This window comes from Halyomorpha halys, unplaced genomic scaffold (assembly GCF_000696795.3).
Source record: "Halyomorpha halys isolate HHAL.00 unplaced genomic scaffold, Hhal_1.1 Scaffold1494.1, whole genome shotgun sequence".
Taxonomy (NCBI): domain Eukaryota; kingdom Metazoa; phylum Arthropoda; class Insecta; order Hemiptera; family Pentatomidae; genus Halyomorpha; species Halyomorpha halys.
Genome location: NW_027110725.1, coordinates 99,699 through 115,487, shown reverse-complemented (window position 1 = coordinate 115,487; position 15,789 = coordinate 99,699). Strand labels below are relative to the sequence as shown.

Sequence of the window (15,789 nt, the reverse complement as noted above, 5' to 3'; positions counted from 1 at the left end):
TTATATAAATTAATAATTAATTCTCTGGTTTTGATCAAAATTCTACGAATTTATGGGCTTTGAATGTCTTTCAGGTGATTTTGGCACACTGGGTTGATTCTTATGACTGACGCTGCAACATGCACACAGCTATGTGCTGTTACATTCTTTTCATTGTCTTTTAGCTCACTCTCTGCATATTTTATCCATCTAAGTCTTGTCTTGGATGAATTTAATTATTTACTGCTTTTCAAGAAGCTGCTGGTTTGCATGTACCAGCCAGCTAAAATCAACCTTGATAAAGTTTTAAATTTTTCTTAACTACCTTCTTTCCCATTTAACAGTCATCAATTCCATTAAAGTAATATCCAGATTTCACTTCCATTTGCCACTTTATACCAATACATTTATTTTAGGTATAAAGATTTAGAAATTTTTTGAGCATTCTCTAATCTGCTAACAGACATTTATTTTTATTTCTCCATAAAAAGACCCTTGTATCTACTCTGTGCTTACGTTAGTCAGTGTTTATTTCAAGGAAAATGGTATTAGTCTCTACATGTTCTAACCATTAACCATGTTTTCATTCTACTGAATTCTAATAATGTATTTAACATCTATAGAAAATCTTTAGTACCTTATTTACTCCTTTTTTTCTCTTTCAGGGAATATGAAAATACCATTAAAAATATGGATATGGTTGTAAAAGAACTTTATATATTGATTGAAAAACTATTTGATGATGAACAAACTTCATATTTATTTACATCTGATCATGGTATGACTGCTTGGGGTAAGTATTGTCATTATTATAGATTTTATTAAAATTTGAAAAAGTTATTGATTAAAAATGATAGAGATATTGTTGACCATGGATATAATAAAGGAGAGAATAGTTGGGGGTGGAGTTAAGAACTAATGCACTCACACAAACAGAAAGGTATGATATTGCTTTAATATGTGCCAAATGTTGGCCAAGGCCTTGAGATGATGAGACTGATTCTTTTTTTTATATAACTTTATTTTTTAATCCATTCCTCTAGCCAAATATCACAATCTGCAAATAAGAGAAATGATAAAATATAGCATGATCAGGCAAAAGGAAAAAACTATCATGTAGTACATCCTTCAGTCACGGAGTTAGTAAATGTGATTGTGAGCTCAGAGATCACTCATTCAGCTCGTGTTGCTGTTTAGCAGCCATATGTGTGGTGTGAAGTTTGAGTTTTCAGTGATATCGTTCTCAATGCCAAAAAGCGGGTTTATGTGAGTATTTAGATTGTTTATGGGATTCAATATTTTATTTGGTTCTTTGGGTTTCTTTCTAAAGCTTACTGGTCTCATGGCTGATCTGGAACAATGTTGGGGTTGAGCTTCTTAATCCAGGATTGAGGACCTACTGAAGTGAAGTGCTATGCTTGGACTATTGTGGAAGTTTCTTGTGGTTTGATGATGTTCATGAAGAAAGCTTGACAGAGCTAGAAAAAGTCCGAAGTTTGATAGTTATCAGCTGTCAACTGATTTCTATTACCTTGTATGACCCTGTGCATCTGAAGACCCTTCAGGGTCTGACAATCTTCATAGTCAAAGTAAACTACTTCACTTTTAGAAGATCAAATACTATTTCATTTTTTCAATATTTCTATCTATTCTGTTCTATGTATTTATATTCCTCTATCTGATTGTATGTAATAAATTTTGCCAGGATTATTATATAGGAAATTCAGCAAGAAATCAGTTCCAGAAAACTTAGTTGCTTTGAAGATGACTAGGCAAGAAAATTGGATTACTGTAGCAAACTATGTAGCTCAAATTGGTAGAAAGCTCAGAGCACAAGAGCTCAGAGCAGGGACAGATCCCTTGCAGGCACAAAACAAGAATTCATTCTCAAAGTGAATGAGAGAAAATCCAGAACAATGGCAATAAGGAAAAAGAAACCTGCAGACCCTCAAAATATATGTGTTATTAGTTATACAAATTATACTTTAGAATTTGTCAATAATTTCAGCTACATTGGGTCTCTATTCAATGAAGATGAGGGTCCCCCTAGTGGTAGACTCAAAACAAGGTGGTGGGATGTTAGAGGTGACGATCGAAAGCTGAGAATTAATAACAATTTAGCAAATGAGGAAGACTTGTTGAGGAGGTCAGAAGCAGCTGTGGTGCCTATAAAGAAGAAGAAATTTAATAAAATTTCATCAGTATTTAAATAGTAAAGTCACTAAAAGATTTATGATTTCTTACATTTTTTCATAGCCCAACTTTTAAAACAAAATGTATTCACACCATCTCTTTCATAATAGCACAAGTAGGTATTATCAAAATTTAAGATTGATTTTCTTTATATATTTTGCTAATTAAAAGGTTTTAATTGAATTCATTTCTAGGTTCACATGGTGCAGGGTCTAAGATTGAAACTGAAACGCCTATTATTGCATGGGGCGCTGGAATCAAAAAACCATTAGTGTCTAATCTCACTGGAAGTTTAACCCCTGCTAATTGGAAGTTAGGACATCTGTTTAGATATGATATAAACCAAGTAGACATAGCAGTCTTAATGTCAATCTTATTGGGAGTTCCAATACCAGTTCATTCAGTTGTTAGTAAATTATATTTCAGATTTAGTAAATTGTTAAATCACTGCTGCTGTAAGTGAAAAATATTAATATTTGCTTTTTTAGGGTACTCTTCCATTGGATTTTCTCGATTTTTCTGATCAAGATAGATCTCAGGCATACATTTTAAATGCAAAACAACTTATTACTCAGTTGAAAGCTAAAGAATACAAATTGAAAAGTCAGTTGGCTGATTGCTTTTTTCGTCCATATCCAGATATTACTTTCAGCAATTATGAGAAAGTTATGATGAATATAGAAAAAGCTGTAGACAATTCTGACTATGTAACAGCTGTATGTGATTTTTAAAAAAAGCTTAATTTTTCTTATGATTATTGATAATGCTCTCATTAAAAAGAACACGGCAATTTCCACAAAGTTATTGTTGAGATTTGCAGATAACTGTAATAAAAAAAACTACTTCTTTAGTTTGAATTTGTTGTGGAAAAAGTGAATGCCTTAATCTTTTTATTTATTTTTGGTATTACTAAATGGGTAACCCTTTAGAAATGTAGCAACTTATGACTTTTTCTGTTAGTAAGACTGCGTAGTAAGGGTAAAACTTCAATTTCATTTATTTTAAAGTTAAGTTAAAATAAATGTAATTATGAAAATTTAGAATTTTAAATTTTATTTGTTGAATGTATCTGTATTATGATTTCAGGGCTCTATCATAGGTAACATGTCAATGACCCTTCAATTAACACAACCATGGTTTTAAAAAAAAATGTCATGAACCATATGCTACAAATTTTCAATGCTAATTTATCACAGATAATTAAAGAAAAAATCAATTGTAATTTCATAAATGTATCTCTGTATTTTTTTCCAGTTACATATATTTGTACTTCTTACCAACAGAACTGGCTTCTTCTTCATTTTTATTTGTTTTTTCGCCATAAGCTGCACTGATTTTCTTTGTAATTTTTTAATGAACTATTATAAAAATTTTCTTTCTATATTGAGTATTTGTATTTGAATTTATATTTGACTTTGATATGCTAAATCTGAATTACAAAGAAAAAAAAACACCAATTTCATTCAATTTTCCTATTCAATTTTTTGTTTAAAGTTATATGGGGGATGATAATCAATATTGGAATTCATTGCTAGCAATCTCTTTATTGTATCTTTTTTTATCTCTGTATTTTTAATCAATTCTAGCTTTCTGATTGGTTCCTTTTTACATTTTTAATCATCCTTCTGTTTCCTAACTCTTTACCATTTCATGTAACATTATTTATTATTTCTCTTTATATATATATTTAACTTCTTTATTTGTGTTTGTTTGTATGTACAGTATTATACATTTCTTCATATTCACCTATATAATCCTACTGTATTTATTCTTCTCCTTTCTATGATTTTCAAATCTTGGTTTTCACAGCGCTAATAAAGACCTACATCTTAAACTAAAATGTTTGCACACATTAAAAAGTGTAAATGTTAAGGTGTATGGTGTAAAGTGTTAATGTATATTTCATTTCTGACTATTCCTCCAGTCATCATTTGAATTTTTACTTAACTTTGATAGGCTAAATCTGAACACAAAAACAAAAACTCTGACTATACCTATACAGTGTATGGTATAAAGAGTTAACATGTATTTCATTTCTGATTGTACCTCTAGCCATCATATCCTTGATTTCATTTATTGTCAACTATATCTCCACCTTTAATAATATTTGATTATTTACAGGAAAATTTAACTCACTATCTTATAATGTCATCACTGGCTGGTCTTGACTATTACCACACTTATTTTCAAAACTTTTTGCTCACTTGTACAGTTTTGTCATTCCTAGGTATTGGAGCAATAATAGTTGCAAAAATTATGATTTGCGACCGCAGCCACTTGAATATCGGTAGGTGATATATTTCAGTTATCTTTAATTAAATTGAAGCATATAAATTATTTAATGTATTTTTTTTTTATTTATTATAAAAAATAAATTACATTTGCTGAAATGTAATGAAAAAGAAATTTTATTGTGTTATACCTAGCCCTATTAGAATGGTAAAAATGTACAAAGCCAGAAATTTATCTGGCTTATAATAATAATTATAAAAAAATTAAATAACAGAGTTATAAAATTAAGGACAAGAATATAAAATAAATTAGAAACAAAATTAGAAAACATCAAAATTATTAATATGTATATCTATTTATAAATATGAGATATTGCAGGCAATTGTGTTCAGCCAATTAGCACAATAATATATTTAATATGAGTAACTTATATATGGTACTTGTTATAATGACACTGAAAGTGTTTTAATACTTTTTGTTTGGCTCAATTCTTCCATCGAAGATCTATACTCCAGAGTAGGAATATCAAGATTCATATCTTAGGGCCAACATGAAATTAATATTGACTGACCCAGATGGGAATTAGACCCACAACGTTTTGAGACAGGCACACTAGGATCCTCACCCCAACCTGCTTGGCTTTTTTATCCTAAATTTTTTTTATTTTGTTTATCAAAGTTCTTTTGGATACACAATATGTTTTTTTTATTTTTCCATCAGTGTGTACATGAATAAATAAGAAGGTTTTTCGATTCTTGATCAGGTTTTAAAAATAATTTTGTTTAACAACTTAAAGTATGAATGTTTTAAAATTCAGCCTTATTGGATATCTACAGCATAATAAGAATCACTATTAAAAATTTCAGCTTCATAGAAGTTAATGAGACAATGATCCCTAAGTCGATAAGAGACTGGTATCATTAATTTATATGTAATGCTTATTTCCTATTTCCTTTTTTGTATATAGTTATTTTTTTATTTATTTGATTATGTGTATATTTTTGTATATATTTAAAATTTGATTTCTCTTACCGTCCCATCTCTCTATTACTGATCATGGGCATGGAGGTTTACCATTTTAAGGTTGAAATTTTAGGAGAAATAAGGTATAATAAAAATCAAAAAGTTTAATAACAAATAAATTTTATTTTAAACTTTTAGTAAAATGTTATTAATTTAATTAAGGAGGTGTAACAAACTATTTATTTATCTCATGATTTATTTAGAATGACTGCTTCAAATTTAATAATAAATAATGAAATCTATTCATCCTGTAATATATAAATCCCGTTTGTGAAAAAGAACTCTAAGATACTTCTATATTCATTGTATTCTTTTCAAAGTATATGATGAATAGAGCATATTTAATTTTGAGCCTCATTTTAATATTGGAAAATTTCAATCTGAATGTCAGACTAATGAGGCTTGAATGATTCATAAATTAATGAAAGAAGCTGGGTGCGAGAAGAATATTAAGAGGGACATGATAATTGTTTTCTGAAGACATATTTAAAGAAAATTTTTGATTATTTTTTAAAAATTTATTTATCGGTATTTTCAATTGTATTAAAATATATACTAGTAAATTTGATGTTAGTTACATAATGGCGTGATACAAACATTTGGAGAATCTACCCATTCCTAGAACTCCAATAAAAGAAAATTTAAGATAAAAATATAAACAGAATAGAGTTATAGAATTTAAAAAAATTGAAACATTTTAATCTTCAAATTACATTGTAGTCCACACACATTCCTAAACCCCTCGATGGTCTTCAAAGAATTCATTTCTTTCATGGATTTTAGTTAAAACTATGAGAGAGGTAGAAATGAATGGTATTATGGTGTGGTATAGAAGTAAAAATAAAAATGAGAAATCATGCACCTTCCCCAATAAGAAACTTTCCTGCAAGAGTATTTAGAGTTTATAAATCAGATTATTAATAAATGAAATCTAGAATATCTAGAATTTGTAATCATATTCAAATAGTAATCTTAAGCATCTTTTACTACATTAGTCAATACATTTCTTTTTCTTTTCCAGACTCTGTACGAAAATTATCACGTCTCAAAAAACGTATTTTGAAGATGACTTTTGTATTTCTCTTTTCATTCATTTTAATATTAGGATATGGTAATTTTAAATTTATATTTTATTTTAAAATGAATTATTATTACATTTCTATTCATTATTTTTTACTTTAGAGTTAATCAAAATTTTAAGGTTTGATAATTTTTTTTTTATAAAATGATAGATATTACAGTAATTTTTAATTTTAAAAGTTAATTTAATTTTTCAAAAAATATCAAGTTATTTAAATTTAAGATAAAAATATAGTTGTAAGGTTTATAACCGTAATAAAAATAATATGGTTTGTGGTTTTAGTTGATGCTCTACCGTACCATTATATGATTTATCCACTCCCTCCTTTGTCTTTGTGGTACTACGTAATTATGAACTATTCTTGGATTTTAAAAGATCTTTCTTCAATTGATAGATTAATGGTTAACAAAATAATATTATATGGGTTAGGTTCACAATTAATAGTAAGTATTTCATTTTTTATTCTTTTCACTAAAATGAGATTAGTCATTACATGTTTTGTTCTTTTAAGATGGTTGATGATTAACAGTGAAAAACAGTCGTACAATTTATAATTATAAAAAACTGTATTTTGAGTTGATATCGAATAAGAACATGTTCTTTAGATTTAAAAAATATACATACATACAATTATAAACATAATCATTACTTAATAAAATATTAAAAAAATAAATTCTTACTCTAAATAAAGGTTTAGTCGCTAAAGAACAATGACTATTTTCCCCTGAAATAAATAAAAATGAAACTAGATCTATTACAAAAATCTTAAACTCAAAACTGTAGTATATTATCATGTTGGTCAAATCATTTTGATGTAAGCACATGTCTCTGTTATAAATTTCTTAAATTTATGAACTGGTAAATACATAAATGTACATAGGATCCCATAAAAAAATTTTGATCATATCTCAAAATTGAAGGATATGATGAATTATATTTAAAACACATGATCCATCAAATGCTGAATTAGATTGTATATAATAACCAATCCAAAATCATGTAAGCAATATGAATGTTGGAATTGAAAAACTTGATAAATAAACACCACATACGAACTGGAATCTGAAAACTATTATCTAGATATGTAAAACATTTGATGGTATTTAAAATTTAATAGCCACAAAATGTTAAGAATTTAATTTTAAATCTCTAATATATGGAATTAAAATGAAGTCTAGTGACCTTAAAAAAATGGGGGGGGGGGGGAAATCTTTACACTTTCTAAAAGTACGAAATATTTCATCAGGGCATAGTTGGTGATTTGAATGGTATTTTAATGACTTATACTTTTTTGGGAGTTATCACCAGGGGGTCAGGCCAAGATGAAGCAGATATAGTCTTGATGATTACAAATGTCTCAAAATTACGAATATCTCAAAGTGTTAAAGGCAAATGTAGTTTGGGCTTTTAAAACATCGTCAATGGTAAGAATGATATTAAGGCTATTCACTGAAGATTTGGCAACAATTATTGAGAAGGGAAAACTGAATCATAATAGTGGCTATCTAATAAGTTAAAATATTTTTAATATCAATGAAAAACTTAACCCTAACCATCCCTAACCATCCTCAAATAATTATTCTTTAAATTAAAATTTTTTTTCCATATCCCTGTACAATAGGCTCCTTCCGTATGTTGAACAGAAACTGGGTGATTACAAAGGTGAATTCTGGCCCAATAGGTCTACTATTGATCAAATCTTCACCCTGAGGCAAATCCCTGAGAAGAGGAAGGAAGATCAGTAGACGACTAGGAAACTGTTCATTGATTTTCGGGCTGCCTACAATACAATCATAAGGAGTGAGCTCATAGTGGCGATGCATGAACTAGAGCTTTCTAGTAAACTCACCCAATTAGTAAAATGCACAATGGTGAGCACAACCTACCAAGTAAAATCCTGTGGATTATCAGAGCCTTTTGAAATGACCCAAGTTCTGGCCTATGCAGACGACGTCATCATCGGTAGATCCCTGAAGAGCATTAGGATTGCTTTCGAAGCGATGGATGTCAAAGCAAAAAAGATGGGTCTGCAAATTAATGGGGAAAAAACAAGATTATGCTGTTGGGTTAGAAGCCACTGGACCAGAGACAGAGTCGTTTTGTAATGGGGCCCTATAATTTCAAAGTGGTAAGAAGTTTTTCTTACTTTGGCTCTATTATCAATGAGAACCAGGATGAAGAAGAAGAAGTTAAAAGCAGAATTGCTGCTGGAAATAGAGTCTATTTATCCATCGTAAGGTGGATCAAAAGCAAACTTGTTAGCCATACCACCAAGTTTACCTTGTACAAAACATTGATACGGCCATTCGTCACATACAGTGGAGAAACCCCTAAACCTAAGCAATAAAAGTATTAACCGGCTAGACAGGTTTGAAAGAGTAATTCTGAGGAGAATCTTATGGCCCCCCATGCGATAATGGTAATTGGCGAAGAAGGAAAAATGGTGTACTGTTTGGGCTCTACGAGGAATCTAGCATCTCCTCGTACATAAGAATGCAGAGGCTTAAATGGCTTGGCGATGTAACGAGGATGAGCGTGGAAAGAGTGGCTCATAAACTGCACAGTTATGTTCCAGATGGTGTGCGGCAACATGGTAGGCCAAAGGGCCGATGGAGGGATGCTGTGGGGCAGGATCTGCAACAATTGAGGATCCCAGTTATCCTTACAGAAGATAGAGAAAGATGATTGGCAGCCATTGAGCACGCCAAAGGCAGCTTCATGCATCTATTATGCCAATAAAAGAAGAAGAAGAAGAAATTAAAAAATGTTTAGAGTAGAAAAAAAGAATTTGCCTGTGTTAACTTTTTAAGGGAAAACATATACTGGGCATACACAGGTGAACTGTGAATATATCCAGTGGGCTGTCCTGGCTATTATGTCCTGGAGAAACAGGACTGTTTTCTAGATTCTGACTGATGGCCTTGGTCAAACAACCCAATTTTTGTTTAAAAATAAAAGCTGACCATGGTATTATATGCTCTTAGGCCACAGCTAATAAATAAAAATTGAATGTTGATAATTCAAAAACTATTATCTTAGCCTCTATTGCTCTCTTCTATTCCTCACACTCAATTTTTTCATATATTACTGTCACTTAAAAACCTTGGCAGCACTATCCTTGAACAAACCTTTCCTTGGATCATGTCTCACTTATAACCATATAGACCATTACCCCTGTGTTCCATTATCTCAACATTATCCATCAACTCATCAACTACCAGTCTCAAGTCCCTCTATTCTCCCATTTTGATCATGGTGGAACTGATGCCTATATTTATTTACTGTTATATTAAATTTTATTATTTATTTAATATCTATATTTATGCTTATTTTTTTCATTTTAATTTTTATTTATTATTGATATTGTTTTGCTTTAATTGCCTCATTATTATTCTCTAATTTTCTTCCCACATATGTGGGATTGTAACTGAGGTGAAGGACAAGTTCAATCACCTTCAGATGTAAATTGTATCAAATATTTTAAGAGTTGCTTACAATACAAGTTGTGTCTAAGAGACTTACTGTTGAGCTCTCATAGTACATCAAATGGCAATTCAAATTCATCTGTCTTTGCCACCAGAGTCAGCCAATTTGTGGATATTATAATTGGCGTTACTATGTTTCGCAAATGGTACAACTCTTTAACTGCCATCATTGGGAATCACATCAACAAGTTTTGGTTTCTTTTCTCTCTTATTGATGAGGAGAATATTTGGTTTGTTATAATACTCAGTGTTGTTCCTCATAATCGTTTCATCCGAAAAACAACTTGAAGGGGGCTATTTAACTAGCCTACATAGATTGTACCTACAATATCATTCCTTTTCATTCAATGTGTTCATTTTTCATCATTAGGGCCTCATGGGAAATTTTTGCCACATTTTCTGCCTCAGGAGTCATCAGTGAGTTGAGTGGAGTACCAGCTGATACTTAATATCCAGCTGTGATAATAAGTTGGATTGATTCAAGTATCACTGGGAATAGTCGGCATTCATCAGAACATGTCTTGTCTATGATCTTGTTGCAATAATTTGATCTTTAAAGCCAACAACAAAGCCTTTTTTATTCAGGAGAATACCCATGCAGGAATCAACCATTAGATTGATCATGCATTTTCCAAGCAGTCTTCATTCAAGCTTTAGAATCTCCCATGCATAGGACTTTCTTTTGATAACCATTTTTTGGCTGATAAAATCAGAAATTCAAGTTTGCCCAAATCAAGTGCAATTAGACCTGAATCTAAATTTGATAGTGAGATAAACCCCTGTGGTTTTTTTTAGAGAAAATATCAACATAAGGCCAATTCCCACTTGCTGCATGCAACTTTGATATTTATAAGGCCACATCTTCCTTCTTTTAAAGGTAAATACAATCAGACTTGGGAGGATACTGGATGGTGGGCCCATTATTGTATAAACTTGTGTGTACAAGGCAATCCAGAAGTCCATCTTCTGTAGACTGGTTCTTGGACAATGCATATGCCAAATTTATAGTTCTGTGACAGTAAAATGCAAGTATTAATGGCCTTGACTTTTTGCTTCCCAGATAGCTAAGTTACTTATCACAACCTCATTCTGAACATTGTTAAAAGCTCTTGCTGTATGTATTTTAAAGAAATTTTTAGGTCCTGTTGTATTCCTATATACTTATAAAATTGATTTACTTCTAGTTCCTTGATGCATTCTTCTTCATTAATCAAAATATTTTGGACCCTGACCACTCTGTTGAGGATTTAGGGAGGATTTTATAAAGAAAACAAAGATTATGTTTCTATTAATAAACGCCATGCCCAACTGACTCAATCAAAGGTTTAGGATCAGAGGAGCTATGTCTCCATCTACTGTTTTATTTATAACAATAATTACAAATTAAATAATAATACCCATTTTCTACAACATTTTCTTCCTAATATTTGTATTATTATTTCTGTTCTTTATTACTTTGCTTTATTTATTTATTTATTTTATTTTTAATTTTATTGCATCACTCTATATTAACTTAATTTTTCACAAAATAATTCATCAAGTCCTAGGTTCAAACATTCCCAGCTGGTCTTCTGTCTTTTGTTGATGATTTGGACCTCTCCCTTTTCGACTGCATCCAGATTTTTCATTGTTAGGATTATAATATTCACCAAAATACTCTCTGAAATTATGAACATCTGGATCAATAGTCCCAAAATAAATCCAAGATCTGATTAAAAAGCTCAAGATAAAGAAAAGTCCTGGCCATGATTTGATTCCAGTCATAGCAATCAAAATGTTAACCAGGAAAGGTGTCATTTTTATCACGTCAATTTTCAACAGTTGCCTTCGTACTGGATACTTTCCGGATACATGGAAGAAAGCTGAAATTATAGTAATTCACAAGCCTGGTAAGAATGCTAAACAAATCAGCAGCTGTAGACCTATCAGTTTATTACCCATTTTTGTAAAATTATTGGAATCAGTTATAAAAAAACATCTTAATTATTTTTTTCAAAGCATCAAAATAATTCCTGATTTTCAATTCGGTTTTCAATACAGTCATTCCACTTCTCACCAACTGGCAAGACTATCGGAATTTATAATTAGCGGATTCGAAAAAAAGAGACACACCCTGGTAGCGTTCTTAGATTTCCAACAAGCATTCGATAAGGTCTGGCATCGAGGTCTCCTATATAAATTAAAGAAAGCAGGCACTCCAGAATACCTATACAATATTCTGAGCTCATTCCTCAATGGTAGAACATTTTTAGTCAGAATTAATAACAAAATTCAACCCTTAGACAAATCAATGCCGGTACTCCACAAGGAGTCAGTCCTTTCTCCCATTTTGTTCAACTTTTACCTTCACGATATCGTCCAGTCCATCTCCATAGCTATGTTCGCTGACGATACAGCTGTGTTCTTTCAACATGATGACATGATAATAGCTATAAACACTTTGCAAAGTCATCTTAATGATTTAGAACAATATTTCACTAAATGGATGATTAGCTTGAACATTGAAAAATGCAACTCAAAAGTTTTTACTCTTTGACGCCCACCAGATCCACTGGATCTAATCCTAAAGGTAAAAATGTGAAATAGAATCCTGCCAGTGAAACTGGATTAAGATACCTGGGAATTCACCTAGATCGCCGCCTTACCTGGAATCACCATGTCAACATCAAACTTATGCAAGGTTAGCAATGCTATATCCTATCCTAAACAGAAATTCCAAACTAAAACCAGAAACAACTGTTCTTATATTTAAAACAATCCTCAAGCCACTGCTGACGTACGGCTATGAAGTCTGGGGAGCGGCATCCTTCACGAAAAGGAAAAAACTACAATATTTTCAAAATAAAGTCCTAAGAATCGCAGTTAATGCTCCTTGGTTCATAAGAAATAACCAATTGCATCGCGAATTACAAATGGAGTCAATAGAGGATTATATCAAAAAACGGTTCATGAAGTTCCACTCCCAGTTGCCGACAGTTAAAGGAGCAGTGACCTACAATCTGGGAAACCCAACCTCAACCCGAAGACAAACTGAAGCCCAGACTGCTGCAGGGCATTCTTTTATAAATTTTTAATAAATATAAAATTAATTCATAGTCACACTACCTCTATTTACTTATTATTATTATTCATTTTATTTATTCGTTATTATTATTTTTTTTTCTCTCTCTTTTCTTCTCTCTTCCCTTTTTCAAATTAACTTGTTTCTTTTTACTATTAGAAGACAATTGTTTGTTTTATTTAAGTCTACCAATATCATTATTTTTTGTTATTAATTTTACTTTCCTCTTTTATTAAGAAGCATTATTCTTACCTATTTATTTTCTTTTTTTTTTCTTTTAATAAGAACATTTTATATAGTTAGGGGTGTCATTTGTATGACTCATAATCAAATGTTAAAAAATATTTATAATATAAGTTATATCAACCATGTAAGGTCCACCAGGCCGATCAGGTATAAAAATAAAATAAATAATAAATATGGATCAATAGAAGGTTTAACAATGTTCATTGCTTCACTAAATCCCCTTTTCTTTTTTAGTTTCTTCTTTTTCTTGCTATCAGTATATTTGTTACTTTCTTCTTCTAAATTATTTGCTTCACAAGCCATATTGTTTTCATCTAGATCCCAATTATAGTCATCTGCACTTAATCTAGGGTGTTCTTTATCTTTTTAGGTATAAAAATCTTCAATAAAGTGTTTTTTCATCTTTTGGTCCAGTTTTTCTTCATCGTTGAAATGAATTCCCAGGTCACCAGATAAGGCCTTTAGTAATCTTCAGTGGTAACTTTTAAGCAGGTTTCTCTTTCTGCTTCTTCTTTTTGTCTTGGCGCTTCTTAGATTTTCTTTAATTTTTTACTTTAATGTTTACCAATATTTCACCACTTTCATCATCATTTGATGTTTGTTGTTGGTCTGGTATCTCTTGTTCTATCAGCACTGGTTCTTTCCTGGGAAAAGATGACTTCATTTTTCTTTTCAGTTTTCTTGGTCACTGTAATTAGATCACCTAATTACTCTAATTAGATCACATAACTCTGGAACCACTAATACATTCTCAAAGTTAGAGTTGTTTATACCACCTTTGCTATGTGTTTTTGTTTTAATTTTTCCTTGATGAATGTTATCAATTTAGGGAGAGTTTTATAAAGGAAGACCAAGAGTATGTTTCTATCAATAGACGTCACACCTGACTGATTCATACAAAGGTTTCATGTCAGAGAAGCAACATCTACTGTTTTATTTACAACAGTATTTACAAATTAAATCATAATACCAATTTTCTACAACACACTCTTCCCTTGTTCACATGGGGCAGCACCACACATTCATCAAGCCAATCTAAATGACATACCAGTGTCACTAGTAAAGGACGATACTGTTATCAACTATGCTTCTTATCAATATTAGTTTAATAATTTATTTTTCCCTGAGATTATACCAATTTTCTTAGCTAATGTGATTTTTTATAATTTAACTGGTCTACAATTGCAGGAGCTAGATCACAATATTGTTTCTTCATTACAATTATTCTTAGGGGACCAATTTACTAGGATAAAGACTATTTTCTTTCTTTTGTACTATTTCTATCTTCTTTATTTGATATCCCTTGTTGATCTCTTTTTAAGCTAACCAGTATGGGTGTTTATTAGTTTTGTTAAGGATCAATCTAATTTTACATATATATTTTTTTAAATACTTTAAAAATTGTTTTGTTTATAGGTTCTATCATTTCGTCAAAAATGGGTATTATCATTAGCTTTGTTTGGATTTGGTTTCTGGCCTGGATTAGGCATCTCACCTGTAATAGACAGTAAACGTGCAGTTGCTCCGAGAAGATACCAATTATTTTGGTTTTTTAGCTGCATTGGATTATCAATTTTTCCCTTGTTACATATTCTTGGAGGAAAAGAGGAACTATTTCTTAAGTATGTTCCATGTTTTTATTTTATTGTACTAAAAAGAACCTTAACTTGGGACTACTTGGACACAGAAGAACATTACTTGGACCCACTAAAAAAAGGTTGCAAATTATACCTAGGTGTTTTATAGAAATATAGGTATAGGTTACAATTTACTAAAGTTAGCAGTTCTAGCACTAGGTCTTGAGGAACTTTATCACATTCCTACTACTCTTTTTATTTTAGTCCAAGTAACTCTTTAGGATCCAAGAAGTAATTATGGTATTTTTTAGAAGAATTTATTTCAGGTAAATTATTATAATATTATAAATATTTAACTTTGCAATTAGGTAACCTTAATATACTTGTTCATACATATACTAATATGAATTGATAATTATAATCTACTGAAGAAAACACTTTTTTCAATGAATGCCAACTCTATAAAATTAATAATGTTTCATAGTAATATTTTTCAATTTCAAAATAAGCAATCAGTTCTTGAATAATTCATAATATAAAAACATTAATATAGATTTTGTTGTGGAGTTAGGGAGGGTTTTATTAACAAAGACAAAGAGTATATTTTTCATAACAGACGCCACAAACCGACTGAGCTCAGAACAAAGAAACATGGCTGTTCCATTGTTTGAAGCAGTGTCATAGTGTCGCCATCTACTGTTTTATTTACAATACTATTTACAAATTAAATAATAATACCAATTTTCTACAACCATTTCCTTCCTAAAATTTGTATTATTTTATTTTGTATTACTTCCTTTTAATTATTACTTTGTTTATTTTTTTTTTATTTTATTGCTTAACTTCAACCACACCTATATTAATTTAATGTTTCAGAAATACTTCATCGAGTCCAAAGTTCAAACATTCCCA

General features: G+C 30.6%; 1 protein-coding gene and 1 long non-coding RNA gene across 2 annotated transcripts in view; both read left to right on the top strand.

Annotated features, from left to right (window-relative positions):
* Positions 1–2,390: 2,390 nt before the first annotated feature.
* LOC136796104 (uncharacterized) lies at positions 2,391–4,453 on the top strand. Its single transcript, XR_010843811.1, has 3 exons — positions 2,391–2,578; positions 2,661–2,888; positions 4,294–4,453. It is a non-coding gene; the product is annotated as an uncharacterized lncRNA (long non-coding RNA).
* A 2,431-nt stretch (positions 4,454–6,884) lies between these two features.
* Positions 6,885–15,789, top strand: part of LOC106689841 (GPI ethanolamine phosphate transferase 1) — a 21,011-nt gene continuing 12,106 nt past the window's right edge. Inside the window, exons 1-2 of the mRNA XM_014435028.2 lie at positions 6,885–6,951; positions 14,717–14,922. Coding sequence (XP_014290514.2) covers positions 6,907–6,951; positions 14,717–14,922 — 251 coding nt within the window. The 5' untranslated portion in view covers positions 6,885–6,906. The remainder of the gene's footprint in view (positions 6,952–14,716; positions 14,923–15,789) is intronic.